The sequence below is a fragment of the Magnolia sinica genome, chromosome 18 (genome assembly GCF_029962835.1).
Source record: "Magnolia sinica isolate HGM2019 chromosome 18, MsV1, whole genome shotgun sequence".
NCBI classification, from domain to species: Eukaryota; Viridiplantae; Streptophyta; class Magnoliopsida; order Magnoliales; family Magnoliaceae; genus Magnolia; species Magnolia sinica.
In genome coordinates, this window is record NC_080590.1 from 13,263,518 (window position 1) to 13,287,733 (window position 24,216).

Consider the following 24,216-nt stretch of genomic DNA (forward strand, 5'->3'; position numbering starts at 1 on the left):
CACTACGGGAGGCTCCTCACCCCAACGTAGGTCGACACTCAACCACGGTATCCCATACACCACCATACCCATCTCATGAGTCTTAGCGGATCGTGGTACCAAGGTTAAACGGGCTTTATATTGGTAAGTGTTACCTTGATTCAAGCAGTAGCGTCCATACATGGTAAACAAACATTAGGCCAATCGAGTTACTTGACAAGTTCGATTGGTACGAGCGCACATTAGATTAATCGACATGGAGTGCATACACACTCCTCATGGCCTAACCACCGCTGATAATTACCGTACGACTCAGATTCATCGAACGTATCTGTTGTGGCGAGATTAGTTCGGCCACTCGATCGGGAACTGTTACTAATTGCCTAGACTACGTAGTAGTCCCAATCATGCTCAAATACAATAGGCATTCATATGTGATAGTCAAATAGTATTTAACCACCAATTCAAATACAATTCCCATTCGGGCATTTTAACAACCATATTACACATGTTATCATACATAGGCATTTCATCCATAAATCAAGTAGTAGTAAGGTAGGTTATTGAAGGAAATTGTAATTATAGATAAGGTAATTGAGAATCCTAAGTTAATACTTGTAATAAGTTCAAATCATTAACAATTTCTCATTCAGACAATTTAACAAACACTTAGGCCACACAATACACCAATACATAGACTAGGTTAGTTACAACATATAACTCAGCAAATCCTTATACAAATTAGTTTATAAAGCATATGACAAACATGAACCTTAAATTTGATATCATGGCAAGCATAAATCACAATTTCACACTCAATCAAACATTTCAACAAAAACATGGAATGCACCTTAGATTGAACACAGTTCACACATGTATAGTATATCGAAACCTTGTAACTAAGATCATATGGCAGCAACCAAGTCAGTCATAAATCATTAACTGACATTGAAAGCCTTGAAAACCATAACCTAAATTTTTATAGTCTTCACCTTTCATCAGTACGCTCGTTACGAACTTAGTTCGTACACCACGTCTTTGTCTACGGCATAATGGCTACCTAAACATTGAAATAGGTTAGCTATTTCACTAATTCCTCTATTTGGATTTCAATATTGAGATTAGGGTTATGATTTCTTACCCAAATCGAATCTAGAATTGATGGCGTGGCGATGGTGGGGTGGTGATTCAACATGAGGAGTAGTGGGAATGAATCCCAGTAACGATCTCCTGAACTCTCTCTCTCTTCTCCTCACTTTTTTCTCCTTTTTTCTCTCTTCTCTCTCCTAGGGTTAGAAAATGGAATGAGATAGGGGTGGGTTAAGGCCATTATATAGGCCCAGAAGTGATGTCAATGGCCCCGGGGGCATGGTATACTTAGGGTATAGCCAAAGGGTGGTTGTTTCGGGCCAACGGAGCTCATATGGAGGTCTATTGCTCGCATACGATCTAGGAAAAATTTCTTGACAATGGATATATGCCAGGTTAAGATTCGGTCCGATCAGTTAGTGGATCGATCATGGAGGACCTGTTTGATTCAACGGTCATCGTCCCTCGATCGGGGCCACAAGTATACCAATGGGTGCGGGAAAATTTTCTTGATCCGAGGGTGTAGTTGGGTCGAATTCTGACAGTCTGAAACTTAAATTTGGCCTATAGCGAATGGCCCAATTCACTTAAATCGAGTTCATTTTCTAAAGATATTTACATTTCTCACACACTTCGCTCCAGGCTCAAGTTGTGCTTTTCTGAATACTTCAAGGCACTCGATTACCATGATAGTTATCAAGCCCAGAAGGTGGTCATAACCTTATAGTTTCGTGGTAATCGGACTTTCGACGCATGGTTTAGGTCTAATACGGAGTTTCAATGCGCTCCCGAAAACAACTAATTTACCTATTTCACCAAGTTTTCAAGTAATGTTGAGTTAACAATTTTAATGGTTTTGGGTCATGCGGTTTATATAGATAGTGGTTTAAGCTAATCCACCGATTAATTTAGTTTAGTACTTAATTAATTTTTGCTTAATTCTAAAAGATTCGGTCCTTAGCGATTTATGCCTAAGGTGATACTAGGGTCTTTGTACAGATTTTTCCAAGACGTTACACTTGTGTTAAGGGTTTTGATACTCGGTCAAGTCTACAACGTTGAAAGTCCGTGAGATCGCCATGTCATCTAAGATCAACAACATAAACGTTGTCATTGATCTTTCGGAAGATTGGTACCGGTCTAATATTTTTATTCTTCAACTTGTTGTATGTTTCGGTCGAAAACATTCTTTGTGCAAATGGACCATTACTTGGTCGCCCACCTCGAATACCTTTTGTCCGATGCTTGTCCGCTTACTCCTTGTACTTTTCATTCGAAGCATGTAGTTTAATGTCATCCACAAAATGTAAACCTACCAACATCAAACCAACCTGAAACAAAAAAAGCAATCCACACAACCAAGCCAAAAAAAATGAAAAAATGAAAAAAATATTCGTTATTACAATTCTAGAAGCATAAAAAGTATCATCATGGGACAAAGCCCATCAAACGAAACCACTAGCACCATCACCAAACTTATCTCGAAGGGTTTATTTTAACCAATTGACGCAACGCTCAGGGCATAGGCTGACAAAGAAGGATGCCATCTGCTCGTCCTTGCTTAAGAGCTAACCAACTTCAATGAACTTAGAGTTCGTCACGATCAGAAGTAATATTCTTGGGAACCCCGTGTAGCCACATAATTTCTCTGAAGAGTAAATTCGCCACGTGTGTTGCATCGAGAGTCTTTTTGTATGGAATAAATTAAGTGCGCCATCTTGGAGAAACGATCTACTACCAGGAACACCGTATCCATGCCGCGTTATGTTCGTGGGAGACCAAGCACGAAGTCCATAGATAAATCTTCCTAAGGGCCATCAAGCACGGGTAATAGGGTATAAAGGGCCGTATTATGAGATTGTCCCTTGGAGGTCTAACAAATATAACAACGTTGGACTATCTTTCCTACATTATGTACCAATTGCAGCCAGTAATACCGTTCTTCCACAGGAGATCGCGTCTTGTCTCGCTCAAGGTGTCTACTGAGGCCACATCCATGTAGCTCTTAGATTATCTATTCCCTTAGTGAACTGTTGGGGATGTACAGGTATTTTCCTTGAAAAGGAACCCGTCTTGCATATGTAAGTCGCCGAGGTGACCTTCTTAGCATTTAACCCATGCATCCTTGAAGTCGTCATCGTTGGCATATGGGTCCTTGAGGCGCTCAAACCCGACAACTTCATTGCTCATAGTGACTAACAAATTTGCACGGCGACTCAAAGCATCGGCTACTTTATTCTATTGTGCTGACTTATGTTTTAGCACGAACGTGAATTTCTGCAAAAACGAGATCCATCTAGCATGTACACGGTTGATGTTAGCTTAGGTCTTAATGAATTTGAGAGCTTGATGATCCGTGTAAAGTATAAATTTCCTTTGAATCAAACAATGTCGCCAGTATCGCAATGCCTGGACTACTGCGTACAACTCGATCTCATATGTAGACCACTTCTTGCGTGCATCACTAAGTTTCTCACTGTAGAAGGCTACTAGCCTACCTTCTTGAGACAAAACTCTCCCAACCTGACATATGAGGCATCACATTCGACTTTAAACAGTTTGTCAAAGTTGAGAAGTACAAGAACCGGGGTCGTGGATAATCTGTGCTTAATTTCGGCATAATTCCTGTCGGCTTAGTCAGTCCACTGAAACTGCCCTTTTTTCATGTAATTTGTTATTGATGACACAATGGTACTAAAATTTTTCATGAACTGATGATAAAATGTCGTCAGTCCATGAAAACTTCGCACTTCATGAATATTTGTTGGAACCGGTCATTCTCTAATTGCCTTCACTTTTTCCTCATCTACCCGAATGCCCGTGAATGTTATGACAAATCCCAAAAATAATAAGCTATCAGTCATAAAGCTGCACTTTTTTAAATTGAGATATAGTTTATTTTCAGTGAGCACTTAAAGGACCTTCTTGAGGTGTTCTATATGAGTGGTTTCATCTTGACTGTATATCAAAATATCATCGAAATAAACCACAATGAACTGCTTAATAAAAGGTTTCAGAACTTTGTTTATCAATCTCATGAATGTGTTAGGCGCATTCGAAAGACTGAAGGATGTGACCATTCATTCGTACAATCCTTCCTTGGTCTTAAAGGTCGTTTTCCACCCATCACCCTACCGTATTTGAATCTGATGGTAGCTGCTCCTTAGGTCCAATTTAGAGAATATTTTTACACCCTCTAACATGTTCAGCATCTAACTGTGGTATAGAAAATCTGTATTTTATGGTGATTTTGTTGATGGCTTGGCTGTCGACACACTTGCGCCAACTCCCATCTTTTTTTGGAGTTAATAGAGCTGGTACGGCATATGGGCTCATGCTTTCTCGAATAAAACCCTTACGGATCAGCTCCTCCACTTGCCCTGCAGAATCTCACACTCGTTCGAACTCATTCGATGATGAGGACGATTAGGTAAACTAGACCTAGAGACAAAGTCGATATAGTGTTGGATATCCTGCATGGGGGGTAACCCATCGAGAAGGTCATCGGGCCACATTTCTTTAAATTTATGTAACAAGGGCCTTAGTCTTTCACGGATGATGGTAGGCTCGAGTTATTCCCATTTTATAATTAACACATAAGTCTGTCCTATTTCTTTGGATTCTTCCACGAAGTCCCATATGGTTAAGAGAAAACGACCCTCCACTTTAGAAGTTTCAGGTGATCCCTTTGGATCCATAGGAGTTAAGATGGTCTTCCGGCCATCCTTGATGAAGATATATATGTTATCTTACCCTTTATGAGTGGCAACACGGTCAGATTGCCAAGGTCGACCGAGTAGTATGTGACATGCTTTTATGTCAACCACATCGCATACTACTTCATCCTTATAATGTTTGTCAATTGAAAAGGATATGGTGTACCATTCAGTTACCTTTATTTTGCTAACTTTCTTGATCCAACTGATTGTATATGGGGAGGGATGACGCTCTGTTTTCAATTACAATTTTTTCATCATGACCTTGGAGATGATATTCTCGCTGCTTTCATTGTCAATGATCACGTCGCAAACCTTTCGATTCACCGTACACCTAGTGTGGAAGATGTTATGCCACTGTGGATGCACTTCTTTTCTTAGCGCATATAATAGCTGCCTCACGACGAGCAACTCGTCGTGATCTTATTGAGCCCAACTTGAATCATTCGCCTCGTCCTCGGTGGTATGCTCCTGCTCTTCGACATCTGGATCTTCATAGGAGTTATCAACACTACCATCATTAATGGTGACATTCGCCACTTTTCGCTGGGGACAAATATTTGATAGGTTACCCCGTTAGACACAACGATAGCAGTTGTCGGGCCTTGGTCGAGCATAGGGGTTCGAGATTCTACTTGGAACAGCAATAGTCGATACGCCCCTTTGGGGTCTAGCTTGCCCGCTTCCCTGATCCCGGATCTCAGACGTAGAAAGTTGAGTGCGTGCTCCTACGGGCTCCTTCCCCTTGGGCTATGAAGCTCCCTGGAGCGGACTTGCCGCAGCGATCCTTGTGATAGGATAGGTCCATATGTTAAGACGTTCAAGTTACGCTTCTACCCAAATGGCCAACTTAATAGCATCATTCATCGTCCAGACGGACTACATCTGGACCTGATCCTGGATTGTCATACGCAATCCACCCTTGAATCGGATGACTTGCTGCTATTCAGTCTCTACCAAATCGTCACGTGCCGCCAGGTGGTAAAATTCTTATGCGTATTCTCTCACCAACTGACTACCCTATCGATAATTTTGGTACTGTTGGAATAATACCTGATCGTAATCACTAGGGAGGAATCGGATACGTAGTAGCTGCTTCATTCGCTGCCATGTGCGGATTGGTGCTTTCATCTACCTAATTCATGAGAGTTAGAGTTATTTTCACTAAGTTGAAGCTCCTCCCTTTCAACTTGTAGGCCACAAGTTTGACCTTCTTTGCTTCAGAAATGTCTATATAGTCAAAAATCACTCAAATTCAGAAAGCTAATCGAGAAAATTCTTAATGTGTAGTTGGTCATTAAAGTTAGGAATATCAACCCGTATCTTAAATTCTCGATCTATTCGATCTACTCGATCGCCGCCTTGTCTGGGGTGTTAGAAGATTATATCATCGATCTCCTCCTCACTGAACCCTCCTTCCTCAGGAATGATCCTTGGATGCACTGCCGGTACTATCCTGCGATTAGAGTGATTACGAGTTTTAGCAATTGGCAGTAGAGGATTACCACTAGAAACACGAAGTTGCCCAAGGGTTTCCGCCAAGTGATCCGCTATGCGATCGATGGAAGCCTACAGCCCTTGCATGGCTTGCCGATTATCTTGTTGCGCTGCTTCGAAAGCTGCCACCATTAAAGATAAATTTTCTGGAGCACCGCCCATGAGATTGTTGCCAGACCTGTCGTTAAAAGTCATCTATCTAAGGAAAAACCTCGCTTTGATACCAAATTAACGTAGGGAAGGACGTGAGGTCAAGCGCCGTCTTCCTCAAGAGGATAACTATTCCGAATCCACGGAACTTCTCTGGACTCCTCACAGAGACTTCTTGAATCCACGAGGAAAGAAAGCAGAAAATAGAAATAAATTCTAATAAATTTGAAATTGATTAATGAATTAATAAAAACGAGTTCACAACCCTTTAAATAGGGGTACCAAGCAATCGGAAAGAAATCAGAATCAAACTACAACTAAAACTCCTAGAATTCAAAACTTACTATTTATAGACGGTCGTGATGTCTACTATTGCGCAAGGTTTTCGGCCAAAAATAGTAAGTGTCCTATTTGATTTTACCAAGCTGTTCTCCTAATTTTTCTAAGCTCTTTTCCGTTGGACGCAACTCCTAGAGACCAACGGATGAAGAGTTATAATCAAACTAAAACTTACTATTTATAGTAAAAATGAAATTAAAATAGGAAAATGATCGTCGATCTGGTGGTATTTCGCAAATCCGGCTTGGGTAACCCGGCATAGCAGGGTTGGTTGGCTAAAGTAGCTCGTTCTACCCCAAAATCATATATTTTACGTTAGATAACTCATTCCGGATTGCGAAATACACCCGATTTAAGGTCTAATGGTATGGATCATTTCTGTCCTCGACCGGGCCTTTTTTGATCCATCTTGGCCATATAACTGTCCGCGACCCGCTCTACATCAAGCAACCCCAAAACTCTCGGGTCTCATACACTTGTATATTATTGTCACGGATGCAAGAATAAAAAACGAGGGGATTCCTTACAAAGTAGACTCAGACATTGAATTTTATATCAAGACATGGATCGAGAGAAATAACAGTTAATAGGATCTTACAACAACAGAAATAAATAAAGAATCAAACGGCTCTCCGCAGTATAATTGACAAAACGGGTTTTACTAACGTGCGCCAATGAGCCCATTTAATACTGGCCGACTCTTGACGACCTTAGTGGTGCACATTAGTAAACGTGTCCCCTGTGGCTCACACTAGAACCAATCAAATGCCAGAATGGAACGGTACGCCGGTCGACGGTAACCATGAATCGCCAGCAATAAAGTTCCCGACGGTGAATCGGGACGCTTCAGATCGGCTGGTAATGACTCGGTATCCACCCCAGTTGACTCGGTTGGACGTAGATGATCCAGACCCTACGTTCCTGTACTCGCCATAGTACAAGGTGTCCAGTGCAAAATCACCTTCCCATTCCAGCCATCCAGCTGGATCAACCAAGCTATCGAGGAAGGTCTTCAGATACACAGTTCTTGAGAATTGCTTCCATGGTCGGCCAAGGAACGTCTGGAACGAGCCTAGTACAGGCCTGAGGTCAGGAGCAGCCATCACCCTTGAATTATGAATCGATATTCCTGTGTTTTGATTGGGATCCGTCCTACCTTGGGCTGTTACAACGTTCTTTTGCCGGTCCATGGGCCGCCTCACGTAGATCATGCAGTTCTGGAGGACGACAGCTGCATTCCCGAATATGAAGTCAATCGTGCCATATATGTAGCAATCCTTGTAGAATTGGCGGTTGGAATGGACATAGAGGGTGTCCTGATATCCTTCAAAACCACAACGGTAGAAGACGGAGAGATCTGCACCTGAGCGTAATGCCACCGCCTGATGGTTCTCAGGACCCGCTGTGTTGCGGAATGTTATGTCGCGGGCGATGAATCCTTCGCCGGTGACAGCTGAAATTCATGAAATTGTGTTAAAATTGCATAAAAAATACATAACTCTAAAAGTGCATAGACACATGATCCCATCCTTATTGTATTCATCATTAGAGCTTGAGTTCTTTACTAGCTAATAACATAGAACACTCATATTTTGTACCCTGACAACCTTTCAAACTGGAAGATCTTAGCCAACTGATCTTTTGCCTTTATTACATTGAATGTGGACACTCTAGTGTATGTTTCCTCGACCATCAATTTGTAGGCTAACAATTGAAAGGTCAATATTTCTCAAGGGGTTTTGTTAATCCATGATGTCGCCATGGGCCCTACATGTACAAACTCAGTCTGAAGTTGTCTATTAGTTAGTAATAAAGAACTCGCTGGCATTATTCCTATTGTTAAGATTCATTGAAGGTATCATCGTCTTAACTACAATAATTTAGACTTTCTCAAGGGGTTTTGTTAATCCATGATGTCGGCAAGCGATTAGATCAACGGTATTGATCGCAAAACCATGGGCCCTACATGTACAAACTCAGTTTGAAGTTGTCTATTAGTTAGTAATAAAGAACTCGCTGGCATTATTCCTATTCTTAGGATTCATTGAAGGTCTCATCGTCTTAACTACAAGATTTTAATGAAACCAAGGACACAAACGTCATTATAAATTTGGCATGGAGAATATAAGAGAAAATAGGCAATAGTGGATGGATGATTGTACTTACCGACAGTGGCGGAATTGAATGTAGTAGAACCACCTCCAACGCTCCTACTACCGGTGACTATAGTATTTCTCATGCTATCTCCCACCAACATAATATTCTTCAGTTTATTTCCAATCACCACATTCTCCATATAAACCCCAGCCTTCAGACGAATCACAAACCTCCCACTTCCTCTCCTAAATGCAGCCGCATCAATGGCTTCTTGAATGGTCCTAAAATCTCCTGACCCATCTTGTGCCACCACAAGATCCGCCCTCATTGAAGATGCCTGCAAGAGCTTTCTGTCGCCTGCCGATAACCAAGTTGGAACCCCATGTTTTGGTTCGGCGGCAGGTTGGGGTTTGTTAATTGCGAGAGTGTTGCAGATCAATTCAGATACATTGTTTGACATTAATGGCAATACATAATCAGTCACTCCCAGCTCAACGAAACCCGTCCGGCACGTCTCGAGGTTAGTGAGAGCGGCGCTTAGCCACGTCTGTTTATCTACGTCGGTGCACTTCTGGGATGGGTCGATTGTGCGGTTGAGTTCAAGTATGGTGCTCTGGTAGAGGGCTAGGCAGTCTGCCCATGCTGCCTTTTCTCGTTTGTTGCGGCACTTACTGCCGAGCCACTTGTTGTTGTTTTCGGCACGGAGCGCCCGGTCTAGTGCCACTTGCACAGCTAGCTTCTGGAAATCGGACTTTTGTTTTGGTGGGGGAGAAGAAGGTGGCAGCTGGCCCATGAAATATTCGCAAGATTTTGGGAATGGTGTTTGGCTGCACCATCCCTTGAAGTCTTTTAGGGCATCGTTGGATAAGGCGAGATAAGGAAGGAGAGAAAAGGATAGGAAGATTACAGAAAGCCCGAGCATTGTCAATGGCATCGCCATGAATGTGGGTTTTTGGTGGGTTTAGAACGAAGTATTAGTGAGGTTTTGATGGTTGGACTATGTCTCTACCTTTGGGTTCTTTATATAGGAGAAATGGGGGTTGTTGTTTTGGAACGTGGGAGGAGAGAGATGAAAAAACAAATACAATGACGGTACGAAATTGTACGAAATGCATGCAGGTAGGAATCGGTGTTTTATTATAAAAGTCATGAGAAGTGATGACTTCGTTGGTAAATGTGGAGGTTTGCTAAGGCCACACTCGTATGGAATTTCTGCCCATTCGCACGCAAGCAAAAGTTCTTGGATGGCACACGTGTGCAAGATCTGAGCTTTCGGTCAGGTGGGTACACTGTTCAGAACTTCTGACTTTAAAAAAAGTCCGTTGCACTCCTCAACGAAATGCAAGAGTTTAAAAAAATGAACTATGGGTCCGGTGTTTTGCATATCGTGTCCCAAATGAGGAGTGAGATGACCCGATATGCAAACCAGAAGATCTAATATGTTTAGCCCGTCTGATGGAAAGTTCAGATCTCGCACATGTGTTCCATATTGGCACGTGTGATTGCGTGTGGAAGAGCAGGCTTCTACCCGCCGCATGGGCGTAGCAAACAGCCGTGAATGAAAGCGAAGCGTTTGTGAGATGGGTGGTGGATCTTTTCAATGGAAGAAGGATATATTTGAATATTGACTTTTTAATTGTTGACTTGTAGATGTAGGCCCGCTTGAAAACGCGTACGTAGGCTGGAGGTTGGCTAATTCCACACGCGTGTAGAGCCGCCAAAGTCCACACTCCGCACACGTGCAACTATGAAACCCGCGTGTGAGATCTGAGCTTTATAAAGATTGAAAATCATGCTAAAACATTAGACACCTTCACTCTTCATATGGGCCATAACCTACAAAGTAAGTTGACTGTTAAAAAAATAGCCATTCATTTGTTTTGATATGCTGTGGCCCACCTAATGGGTGCAATAGCCTTATTTTTTTTGCCAGAAGATTTAGCAGTGTATTACACTTGATGGACAGCTCTGATCTCAAAACAATCAGATCTTGACACATGCACCTGCGTGTGGATTAATATGGCTCCTATACGCGTATGAAATTAGCAAACCTCTTTAAGCTGATGTAGATTGAAACACGTCGCTGAAATCTATTTATGTCCAACTAATGCAAGGGTGTTTTAATAAAGAGAGTGGTCCATACCAAAGATACCACGCGTTTTGTGGAAATCGAATTGCGTACTGAGTTACACAGTACGCTCTTATCGTACTGAGTAAACTCAGTTGGGCCCACCTTGAAGTTTATCCACTCCGTCCATCCGTTTTTCCAGATCATTTAAGGGGTTGAGCCCAAAATTGAAGGATAAACAAAGCTCAAGTGGATCATACCACAGGAAACAGTGGGAATAATGATTTCCACCGTTGAAACCTTGATCGGCCCCACAGTGATGTTTATTTGTCATACAACATGTTAATAAGATTATACAGAGATGAATGAAGGGAAAACACAAATATAAGCTTGATCCAAAACTTCCGTGGCCCCTAAGAATTTTTCAACGGTAGAATTTCAATTTACTCTGTTTCTTGTGGTGTGGTCTATTTATTCTTTTTAACTGCTTCATTTTTTGTTTCAAACCCTAAAATTATCTGTTAAAATGGATGGACGGAATGGATAAAAGACATAAATCATGGTGAACCTCACAGAGTTTACTCAGTACACTACTCAGCACGCAATCTGCTTCCGCGTTTGTAGCATTTTCCACCGTAGGATACTTGGTAGGTAATCAATCAGAACAGGAAACGTGGAAACCCAATAAAGACGTGTCCAAGCTTTCCAACCGCTATCTAGAGAGAGAAACTTTCCAACCTGGCGAATAGGATTAAGTCAAATGGTCCCAGTGAAGCTGTATCACGAACCAAAATAAAGAAGATTTCTTTACCTGACTATCGAATCGGTGGGACATCTATTGTAGGGTGGAAAATGCAAAAATGTCCAATGGTCCTCTTGCGACTAACTAGAAAGCTCTCGATGCAACGCACGCACCAGGAAATGCTACTAATTTCCAGGGATGTTGGTAAGGGTGGCAATGTGCCGGGGTTGGGACATTAAGACCAAAGGCCTAATAACGACTGTGGATGTATCACAGCGGTCCACTGTTCGAGCCTGAAATATTTGGTTGGGACCGGACGGACCTTGAAATTGGTAAAATCCCAATTCTCCATTTCAGTTTTCTTAATCTATATGTTGATAAGGTGGGCCACACATGCACAAAGATGCATTTTAATCTCAAGTGGGACACTCAGAAGAACGAAATTAACAATCCACATTCAAGATGCACAGATCACTTGAAATTAAATTGGCATTTTTGTGGGATAGAGGAGATGTTCTTATGAAATCGGATTAGGCCGAGCTGAGTCTGGCTAAATTGACGAGCTCATGCCTGTCCTGAAAACAATAGGGCCATGCGTGCCAGACCCAAGCCAGCATATGGACCAAACTAATAGGTCCAAGCCAGGTCAGGCTCGTGGGGCCAGGCAAGCCCATTGCCACCCTTTAGGCCACAGATCATCATCCATCTGAACTGAGTTTTTGACTGACCGAATCAACGTGTAAACGACTCTGTCCTATTTTTCCGGGCCAGTGGGCCTGTCATCACGTTCGATTTTATAAATAATGAGAAATTATATTCCTGATGCGTCAAGCGCTGACGGGTGGCCTCCATGATCCATGGTCGACTGATCAAGACCGTTGATTTGATGGATTTCACCATCTAAAATATCCGTATTGGAAATTCAAACCTTCCAATAGAGCCATTTATATGAAGATGTAAATGTACATGGAATTGGGTGGTGAGGAACTCACCAGATGTATTTGTATACTTAACAGCCACACGCTTTAACCAGCGAGCTGGAGTAGCTCAGTTGGTTAGAGCGTGTGGCTGTTAACCACAAGGTCGAAGGTTCAAGCCCTTCCTCTAGCGATCATTTGGTTTTTTCTTTTTGTTTTTTATTTCATTTGTACGGTTGAGATTTTGACACATGTTCATCCTTTGAAATACTGAAGTTCCAACCTCAAGGCCCACCTGACAAACGTGCAGTGGTCGGGCTCGTAATCTGTATTTTTGCTGATCGCTTTTTGGATGGCTTCGATAATCCACTTCTCTTGATATTTGGGGCATGTTCTATTCTTGTGATGGCCCATCAGAACAACGATTCCGATCACCACACGTTTGCCATGTGCACCGTCAACATGGCACTGACAGAAGTTCTAACCTGGGTTGCTGCAGTGTGCTCGATCTCTACTCTACGATCCGTGCATGTAATCATCCATCTGGACCGTTCAACGAATGTCTTACCTCATGGATGGGGCAACAGGTGTCGACCAATTACGTAGGATTTACACACATGCCATACAAATGATCCATTTAGATGGTCCGAATCATGGGTACTACTTTAGATGCATACAGGGACCAAATATTAAGATTAGATAATCCCAATATCGGATTGGCGGACGCTCATCGGACGGTTCAAAATAAATAATAATAAAACACTCAACGGCTTCAAATTGTTCAATTTAGTAGAAATAATGTATGGTGTATGTATAATTCGACTGGATCTGGATCGCGTGGTCACCCTATATGATGGGATTTGATTGGGGAAGATGCTGTCAGATGTGGAATTCTGTCCAATATGTACTCCCTCTACCAATTTCAAACATGCTTTACATATGGCGCGTAATCAAATCCCATTATGTCCGGTCAACATGGACACTTGTAGTAGCAAGACGCCACGCAATCTAGGTCCCATTTAACTGTCTTAATGTTGGATGCTGATCCGACAGTGGATGTAGATTGTGGGTCCTATCTGACGGACACTGATTTATCTGTTTATCCATGTTTTCCATCTCTTTTCTTAAATCATTTTATGGTACTAGCCCAAAAAAAAAAAAAAAAAGCTGGTCCAACAGTCAAGTTGACCACACCAAATAATAAGCTTGTGTTACATTAAATGCACAAAACATTAAATGTAAGGGTCATATGTGGTGTAGTCCACTTGATAGTTAGATACACTTTATTTTTGGGCTCATATCTTAAGATAATCCATGACGAGAGATGTACATGTGCATAAATAGATACATCATGACAGCCCCAGACAAATCTGCTTGATTGGGGCTAGAGAGGGTCAAAGGTAGGACACGTTTAGGCTAGTAATCCACTTGGCCTGACATGATAGGATTTGCTTGGGCCATCTGCAGTCTATGTATGCTTAGAATAAGTAGACCATTCATACCATCTATGACAAGGTCACTTGGCTCGATTAAATTTAGAGGTGTACACGAGTCGAGTCAAGTCGAGTATTGCCCTGCTCTGTATGCTCAGCCCTAGCTCATACTCAGCTTAGCTTGGGCAAGCCCGAGCCGAGTCGAGTACGAGCATAGTCCGAGTAGATTCCAAGCCGAGTTCAAGTAGAGTTTTTGAGTGCCAATTGCCATATGGTTTTCTAGCCGACTTAACTCATTTTCTCTCATTCATAATGAGAGAAAAGAAATGAGAGAAAAATCAGACACTTATGGGTCGTTTGGCACCATGGATTTAGGGAATTTGAGGAGATTTCAAATCCCTTGGTTGTTTAGCATCTCAAAGAGAGGGCAGGGTCGAGCAACAGGGACGATCTACCACACCGGACAGGCACGAACGAGCAACAGGGAGGAGCTGCGGTACCAGACAGGGGCACTGGGCGAGCAGGGCAGAGCAAGGATAACTGGACGAGCACGACAGAGATGATTGGACGAGCGGCAGGAAGGAGAGAGAGAGAGAGAGAGAGAGAGAGAGAGGAATGACGTTCGGAAGGGGATGGTCGCTTGGGGGGGGGGGGGGGGGGGGGGGGTTAGTGTTTTTGAAGTTTGAACGGACGGGCGTGAAATGTAATAGAAGGGTATTTATACCCCTGATCGAGTATCGAGTCGAGTACGTTCATGCTTGTGCTCGGCTTGTACTCATTTCGAGTAACTAAATTCTGCTCGTACTCGGCTCTAACTCACTTCGAGCAGAATCGAGTCGAGTCGAGCGAGTAAGCGAATATTTTCAACTGGTGTACACCTCTAATTAAATCCCCCGATGTCAAGCCCGTAAGAAATATCTCTGATGATTCAGTCAACAGGCCATCGGTTTCCTGCGTATCAAGCATCATATGTGCCAGCGTATTAAATGACTTCCTGTTACTGATGTGATATCAGACGCTCTTCCTTTTCAATCTTTAATCATTGTTCACCCTTGAGCTGGGAGGCGGATTGGCTGGTGTACCTCACACCAGCTATATAGCTAGTGTAGTGATGTTAGCAAGTTCTATGGGTTGGATTATGAGTTATATATTATATCCAAACCATCCATCTATTTTGCGAGCTTGTCTTTAGGATTGAGAGGAAAAATAAGACAGATCTAAATATCAAGTGGACCACACTACAAAAAACTACCATTGAAACCCTATTTGGGATTATAGAAGTTTTGGATCAATATGAAATTTGTTTTTCCTCTTCATCCAGGTCTTTGTGACCTTACGAAAATTAATAAATACATGTGGAGCCCATGTAACTTTGATCTCCTCTCAATGGTTCGTACGACTAGGAGCTTGAGGAGCATCTGTGTTAGTCTTCACACGACAAGTACCTACGGCAGCTATATATGCGTTGGTGTGTGGTACACCAGCCAATCCGCTTCCAAATGTTACATGGAATATATTAGTTGGACAATGGACTCTGAATTCCAGCTAAGCATCTATAACCATCCGAAATTGCTGATGATTACTTTAAAGTCAGCCATCAAATACAGGTAGTCTACCCAAACTGCATATACACCTTTTTCTCCAAGATGTGTAGGACATCGAAATCATACAATAGGTTGACAGTCTAATAAAGATCCCTCATCAGGTGGACCACACCATTGAAATTAACTAATGTATGGTGACAATCTAACCCAATTAACAGGTGTAGCCTTACTAATGAGTGGATTAGTCTGATTTTCATGCTCGGTGATCAACTTAACTAAAGATGGTGGGGCCATCTTTCGGACGTCTGGTAAGTTGGCGGGTAAGGAGGAGCAGCAAAGTGAATTCAGTGGGCTAGATTCCGAAATGTAAGCAACTAAACATCGCATCAGATCTTATCTCCGGTTTATCGTTCGTACCACGTAATGGAAAGAAAAACCTTTCAAGTTTCAAGAATCTTGTGTTTTTGATAAGTGAAAAGCACATCTCTTTGAAATCCACACCATGCATTTGTAGTGTCCCCTGGCATGTCCCAAATCTGATGGGCCACACCACCTGAAGCCATGTGAAATCATGTCTAAAATATCAGCACTTGGTGGGGCCCACTTGAGTTTTGGAATGTCCTGAAATTTGCTATGAGCCCTCATCCAAATGGGACACAATGGATGGGTTGGATGTTTGAACCTCATTTTATTATTCTCAACTGTTTTCTATGTTACACCTAAACCATGGATTGCCCTGATTTTTAAACCCATGTCCCACCATGGAAGGGTACATCTAATTAATGGTGTGGATACATGATACACATCACAGTGGGCCAACTGACTTCGACCTCATGGGAGCTTAACATGTGAAGTCTTAGACATTGTTGGGGTGGCCCACATTATTATGTGCAAATGAAATCCACTCCCACAAATTAGATGCATCAGCTCATGTTAGGTCTAGGGACCAAAGTTCAGTCCAAACCATAATTCAAGTGGGCCACAGCATGGAAAACAGTTGGGAGGGGGACCCACTGTTGATTTTGTTCAGAGCCAACTATAATTTTGTGTGACATCCACTTCAACCATCAGATGCATCCCTCGATTTAGGTCCAAGGCCCGTTCATCATTCGGGGTGGGCCCACAGCAAGTGAAACAGTTAGGAGGGGGACACACACCATTGATTTTGTATGGGACCCTGCATGTTGTGCATGTAACATCCACTCCAACCAACACATGAGCCACCATGTGTTAGCACCAGGTTCCTAAAACCAAGTCCATCCGTGATTCAGATGGACCTTTGGTGAGGTCCGCCAGAATCAAGGAGTGGACTGAACTTTGGTTCCTGGGCTAAGGAGCTGACCGATGAACGGTGCAGATTTCATGTGCACATCACAGTGTGAACCACCCCACCCAAAGTTCGCACATTAAGCTCCCATGCACTGGAGAGCATTACTCATATCATGAGTAATGTATGTGCGTGTATATGGATAGATATATCTATATGTATGTACATACATGTGTATAGCACTAAAGGCAGGGGACTATTTTACCCTGCTATTAGTTGAGAGGAGTCTTAAGCTTTTTTAGGTTCTTGAAAACATAAAATGTCTTTCCAAATGGATATTCAGGGAAAACAAAAGTGTATTTGCATAGCAATTGATCTTGCACACAAAAAGAGGTCAATGAATGACTTACATTTTATTCACAAAAAGGCTAACACAGATTTATTCACACATGACCCATCCCTCCTCCATGTAAGCCTTGGTCATATGTGGTCATTGTGATGTCAGTGTGATATTCACTCCATGTAGAAGAAACTCAAGCAAATTCAAAACTTAAGTGGAACACACGCAAATTCAAAAGTTAAGTGAGCCACACGATAAGAAATAATGAGCATTAAATGTGGAGCCATAGAAATTTTGGATAACTTTGATGTTATAATTTTCTTTTATTGAATTGGTAATCATCTTATGAATGGTTTGGATATCATATAAACATCACTCTAGATCTTTTGAAGGTTCAAATGGTGTGCATTTTCATTATTTCATGTGGTATTGCCCACTTGAATTTGGATCTGCATATTATTTTAATCACGTCCTAACATGAGCCAACAAATTTGATGTAAGGAGTGGATGTCACATGGACCTCACATTGGACTCCGATGCAATCCACTTTAATGATCACTCTTGCTCTCTGTTTGATCTCCCTCTCCAATTTCCCTCTCTTATTACCTCTTAATGTGTGTTGCACGTGTTGTACTCATACAATACTATGTCTCTCATATATTAGGTCAGCATAGCAATCACTGGGTTGAGTTAAGTCATGGCCTATTGAGCTTAACCCATTTATCAACTGCAACTAAAATCAACTGAGCTCTCACTTACTAAAGCACTTCAATGTGTGTGCAGGTGTTTACACCTGCCCTAATGCATTCCATGTGAACCAATGAAATGATGACATGTGTCGACACTATGTATAAATGATTGACATAATCTTATTCGCGCTTCAAGAGTATCTTCCAACCTCACTTCCTTCAACGACACATCACCTACTAAAAGCAAAACGGCTTGGATCCTTACGCAATATTATCTCACATAATTATGCCTAAAATGAAAACTTTCAAGGGACAATCAGCGCTTTCACGGCAACTATGAAGACTCAACATTGCATTAAAGCTTAAAATAGTGACTAAGTCATAGAAGGGGGGTGAATATGACAATTTAAAATTATTCACAAATTAATTCAATTTAAACCATAAGGCTAAATGAGTCTAAGATCCTATACTATAAAATATACAACTAAATATACAAAGTATTTTAAGACATGAGATAATTATATCTAGTGTGCGTACTAAATTAAACACCTAGCATACAATATATTCATGCATCCATATGAAATAGACAAATTAAATCACAAGCATAAATAAAATAACATTCACAATTGATAATTACAAAGACAACGATATATATTAGTTCAGCTAAATCCTTACTCCAATCCTGGATGATGAACTCAAACTTGAGTTTTTCAGATTTCACTATCTCAATGGTTTATATAGGTTCACCATTAACCTTTATAATGATTTTCTATAGATTTACCACCAACCTTTGCAGTCCTTCACAAGGACTTACGTACACTCCCGCTAGAGGCTCACATAAAGACTATGTACACTCCCGTCAAAGGCTCACTCGAAGACTTACAAAAGTTTTTTATAAATTTACCAATAACCTTTAATACTCACCTATTGGTACCTCATACAGAGACTCACAAAGATTTTCTATAGGTTAACCAATAATCTTTACGTACACACCGGTTTGTAGCTCATATATAGACTTACTTGAGTTCATATTACAAACTTTATACCCTACTCTACATAAGAATTGTTCATACAATTGACTCTTAAATAAACTCTTACTAGTTTAAATGAGCCCCGCTGATAGCGTCTTTCTTGAGATGCCTGATCAATTTTTATGCGGCTTATCTTCAGCTCTTTGAAGTGGATCTTCAACTCCTACGATCGACTACCTTTTAATAATTTACCTATGAGGATGCCAACGTAATAGGATGGTGGTTGAATCTCCTACAACTAATGGGATAGTTAGTTTCAAAAAAGGATTCACCTAGATAAGCATTCTAGAGGATGATAAACAAAGGATTTATCTATAGGATTAGTATTTAACCTCTAGAGAATACTCTAGAAAATGTAAGAGAACATGCATATTTTCAATGTGAGCTTCGAATGCTAATATAGAGTGATGAATCACAAGGAAGATGACATGAATGTCTTTGGATTAAAGTCTAAATGTATAGGATATGAGTTGTATGCATAGAGCCTTTAAAACCACTAAAAAAACATCTAATTTGCCAAAGTCCAAGTGCCCATTTTATAAGAAAAAAGCCCCAACGAATCTATAATGGATAGTTGTTCGGTCGGACCTAAATAGGTTTGATTCGACTAAAAATAACCAGGGTGAGTCTAAAAAGTTCTTGGACAAAAATTGACCCTTTCAGTTGGATTGAATATGTATTTCAGTCATATTAAATCGAGGCGAAGGTTCAATCGTTGGATTGAAAATATGCTGAATTTTTTAATTATTTGCTAGATTCTTTTGGTTATTTGCGGGTAGACCAAAAATGGTCCAGGTCGAACCCAGCATCCATGGAATACCTCTAAAGCCTAGTTGAACTTGATCAAATTAATTCTTAAGGCTTAGATGATCTAAACAAGTGTTTTTCTATAAAAGAATGGATCATTTAGATGTTGGTTGTTTTGGAATTAAAGAGGTGTGGGGCTATGATTACTAAGGCACCTTAATTTATCTATGCGTGCAAGCCTTGATGCTACAAGTCTTCAGGTCTTTAGTTATCTTCATCTTCCAATTGAGGCTCAACCAACTCAAGACAACCTAACACACATTACTGACAAACCGAGCCACTTACAAATACAAGGAAGAATCTGAATATAACTAAATACTGTCTTGTAACCTTCGAGGATAAAACACGGACCAATAAAGAAACTCAAAGACAGTCACCCCCCTCCCAATCAATATAAGAAGCACTCAACAATGAGTTCAAGGCACCAACCAAGCCATCACACACGACCTCTTTTATAGCCCGACACTATTGTATCTTAGTTTTAACCGTAAAACCTCCACTTTTGTCTAATCTTGCTGCAACAAGTACAGAAATTAACATAGCTTAGATCTGCTTTTAGTGTCATTATTGCAGTATGCCTAAGAGTAGTGTAAATATCCATTACCTCCTTCGTCTGATCCCCAATCAATCGAATCCTTACTTGGAAGATCAAACCAGTCACATCTTGCTAACCACTTGCCTCAATTATTTGTTCGCACAAACAATCGTAAGTATTTATCTTTTGTTTTTCTTTACTTATTTTATTGTTGCTGATTATATTGATCTTAATTCCAAATTAATAAAATCGACGATCCAACCCTCATTTTTAATACTTTTATCTATTATTGCATTATTGAGAAACTTAAGAATCATGATCATCGTTAAAAGAAAAGTCTTTGGCTTAAGGCAAAAAGATTTCATTCAGAAATACTAACATTCCCCTTCTAAATTACCTGATTGTTGCACATTGGTGGCTGAATAGTCAATCAACATTCACATGTCTGATCCTACGACCGATTTGGTGCCTAGTGTTGTAAGTGTTCAATTGAACTTGAATCAAGTACGACTCTAGCATGTCAGTATGTACTATCCTAGTCACAGACATTTAACTGAATACGGGATGTTCATTAACATGTGGTCTCACGTCTGATTGAATTGCAACAACAAATAATTATGCAAAGACAATGTGAAATATCCATCACCATAAATTTGGGCATATATAAAAATGAATAAAGAAAGAGACACGATATATATAGTTCATCATAATGTGACTATATCTGAGGAACACTAGCAAATTATTCTACTAGCAAATAAGGAAAGTGCAATATATAAAAGAGGCAATACTCAAATGTAACAAACATATAAGAAACATTCACCTGTTCTTGTACAATAAGAGAACTTTAAAAAATAAAAAAATAAAAAAATAAAAAATCCTCCCACATCTTCTCTCCACCTTGCAAATACATGAGAAGAATATCTTAGTGAACACTCTTCCTAGTAGAAACCCTCTCTCATTTTCACCTTGCTAGCATAAGAAAAATCATTTAAGCTCCAAAGAGAAATTACCATTTCTCTAACTTTTATAACACGTCTCAACTTGTTGACATAAGTGAAAATATATATATATATTTATTTCCTTGAAAAAATGCTTCTCACCTCAAGCTAACTTGATGGACCAATATTACTTCCAACAATATTGTATAACAGGCTGAAATATATGTGACTTTTAATTTTTATCATTTATTCGATAGTGATTGATTATATGTGAACCATTAAAAAAAAAAAAACATGTTTTTGGTACGTACATGTGCTGATATAAACATGAGCTTGAAACACATCACAAATCCAAACCCCATCTCAAACCTTAACCCATGCTCAAAATTAAAGCCAACAGAATCCATTGAGATGCTCAGAATTAAAGTCTGGTACACAACATCACGAGCCCATATCCAACTCCAATTCCCTGAGTCATGCTCAAATACAAGCAGACCTGATGTTTCAAGACTCAGATGAGTCTGATGTGACTCATCCGAGTCAAATCAAACTCAGTAAGATTCCATCCGACTTCTTCATCGCAACTCACTCCACAGTAGTCACCCAGAATCAAGGACCATACTAGGGTAAAGGCCGAGATAAAAGCTGTCTAATTGGGCCAGGCTAGATCGTTGAGACTAATCATCTTTACCAGCCCATTGCCAGCCTTACTGGAATTCTTCAAATGAATTCTTCCGTCTTTCTTTCTTTTTTTCTCAACACCTAAGAACGTGCACGGTACTCTAATGGATGACCCATATCTCCTGTCAGATGAAGCACATGCCACATGTATCAAATTCTCAAATAATCATGTGAAAATAGATGGCCGAAACTACATGGGAATGTCAGTATGGCATTGACATGGTGCAATTATCTACTTGATTGTTTTTTTAAATTCATGTACGTGCCTAATTTTCCGGGTCCTAGTACATACAAGTGGTACCATTAGTTAGATATGTACGACCCTCTCTCTCTCTCTTGACTCTTCTTTTGTCGTTTTCTCTTGTTAGAAGGTCCTATTTCTAGGGTACGGCTTCGGATTCCTGACTGTGGGGTCCACCCTATTGTATTTTACTTAAATTCACGTCGTCGATCCGTTTTGAAATATCATTGCAGGTCATATTACCGTAAATAAAGGAGATCCAAATCTTAGGTGGATCGCACCACACGGAACAATCATGATTAACCATTAAAAACTTCTTCGGCTGACAAAAGTTTTGGATCAAGTTGATATTTTTGTGCCCTTTATCCATGTGTTTTTTTTTACCCTATCAACAGGTTGGATGGCAACTAAACATTCAGATGACCCGAAGAAGTTTTTAATGGTGAGTATTCAATCAGCACTATTTCCCATGGTGTGATCCACCTAAGATTTGCATCCCCTTTATTTTTTGCTGTGATACCCTAAAATGAGATTTCAAAACGGTTGGACGGCGTGGATTTAAGGAACATGCATCAAGGTGAGCCCCACAGTCAGGGATCCACCGAAGCCGCGCCATTATTTCTGATCATCGTTAGCAATGGCACAGAATCCATTGTTCGATAACAGTAGCGTTTTAAATTCTTAGGGATATTTTACTTCCAGCTTTGGATAAGCTTGAGTCATGTAATGACACGTGGCAAAATCTCGCTGGATGGACTATCCTGACCATATGAATAGCCTACTTCAAATGGAGGCTAAAAAGGAAAATGGTTAACAGTCAACATTCAAGTTTCAACATGAAAATGTGATGGCTAGCATTTTCTATTCGGTATTTTCAACTCTGGCCTTCTAGGTTTAAGATTCACAGAATGGAAAGTATAGGTTTACAATCCGACCTACCATGTTTGAGGTATTGAGCAACGAACAGTCTTTACCATCCTCCGCGTTTGTATCAAAGTCAGCTTAGAAAGCCCTTTGTTTCCGACCTTGTGTAATGTGTCCATCTCTTGAATAAGATTGTAATCCTTCCTAGCATGTGAAAATTATATAAGAAATACATTTGGAAATTGTATAGAGTCTGTATACACATACAACCACATGTAGTCTGCAACTCTTGCGGTGCATGTTACCTTTCTAAGCCAGACATTGAGAAAATAATATCTATTGCTGGGTGCGGCATATTTCAACCCAAATGAACTATCTTTATAGAAATGGAGGCCGGTAATTCCTCTACTACTGTTGTAGAATAAGCTTATCTTACAATTTGGCTTGTGGGTCCCACCTTAAGGTGTAACCCTTCAAGATCACCACGTGCCCAATCAGGCTGATCCAAAACAAAAACAAAGGTGGGGCAGACTACAAGGAACAGTTGGAAGGGAGACGACCCATCATTGTAAGTTTGTAATCTTACAGATTGTGTAGGGGACCCCACCGTGTTTTGTATACGCCATTCAATTCATTCACAAGATGCTCCCACCCGGATGAATGGACACCCCAAAAATTTAGTCCATTCACTCAGATGAGCTACACTTGTGATTTAAAGTTTTTAGGATGGTTTTATATGGTGTGGCCCACCTGAGTTTTGGATGGGCCTGATCTTTTGGGCTCCAAGGAGAACATAAAGGGGCTCACGTGATGGATGGAGTCGATGCCATGCACATCACGGTGGGGTCCACACACAAATTTGTTGAGGAAGTGGCCTCATGTAAAGAATCACTTAAGTTGGATTCCTGTGGACGTGCCGACATAATCATGATATAAGCATCACGCATGCATCATGCGCGAGTCCCTTGAGTTAGCAAGACCGAGTCGCCTAAGAAATCCATGTCCGTGTCAAAGCTCTGTCTATCAGTTGGGCCTGGTCAGGCCCATTAATTAAAATCCATGTCCGTGTCAAAGCCATGTCGGTCAGCCATATCCTGCGGTCATAAATCCAAATTTGGGCCTGATCAGACCCATTAATTAAGGTCCAGGCCCATACAAAAGGTCAATCCCAAACGTCCATCTGCCAGACCCTTGCTACAATGGACTGGGCACAGGCCACGCTGCCGTATGTCCAAACCCAGCCTACCAAGTA

General features: G+C 40.9%; 1 protein-coding gene and 1 non-coding gene across 2 annotated transcripts; one reads left to right on the forward strand and one right to left on the reverse strand.

Annotated features, from left to right (window-relative positions):
* Positions 1–7,277: 7,277 nt before the first annotated feature.
* LOC131233730 (pectinesterase 2-like) lies at positions 7,278–9,904 on the reverse strand. The gene is made up of 2 exons (XM_058230515.1): positions 8,937–9,904; positions 7,278–8,223 (listed from the first exon to the last, which is right to left on the reverse strand). Exons 1-2 carry the CDS (start codon positions 9,805–9,807, stop codon positions 7,532–7,534), a joined length of 1,563 nt encoding a protein of 520 aa, XP_058086498.1. The 5' UTR covers positions 9,808–9,904; the 3' UTR covers positions 7,278–7,531.
* Positions 9,905–12,713: 2,809 nt separating this feature from the next.
* On the forward strand, positions 12,714–12,787 carry TRNAN-GUU (transfer RNA asparagine (anticodon GUU)). The gene has a single exon. It is a non-coding gene; the product is annotated as a tRNA-Asn (tRNA).
* The last annotated feature ends 11,429 nt before the right edge of the window (positions 12,788–24,216 follow it).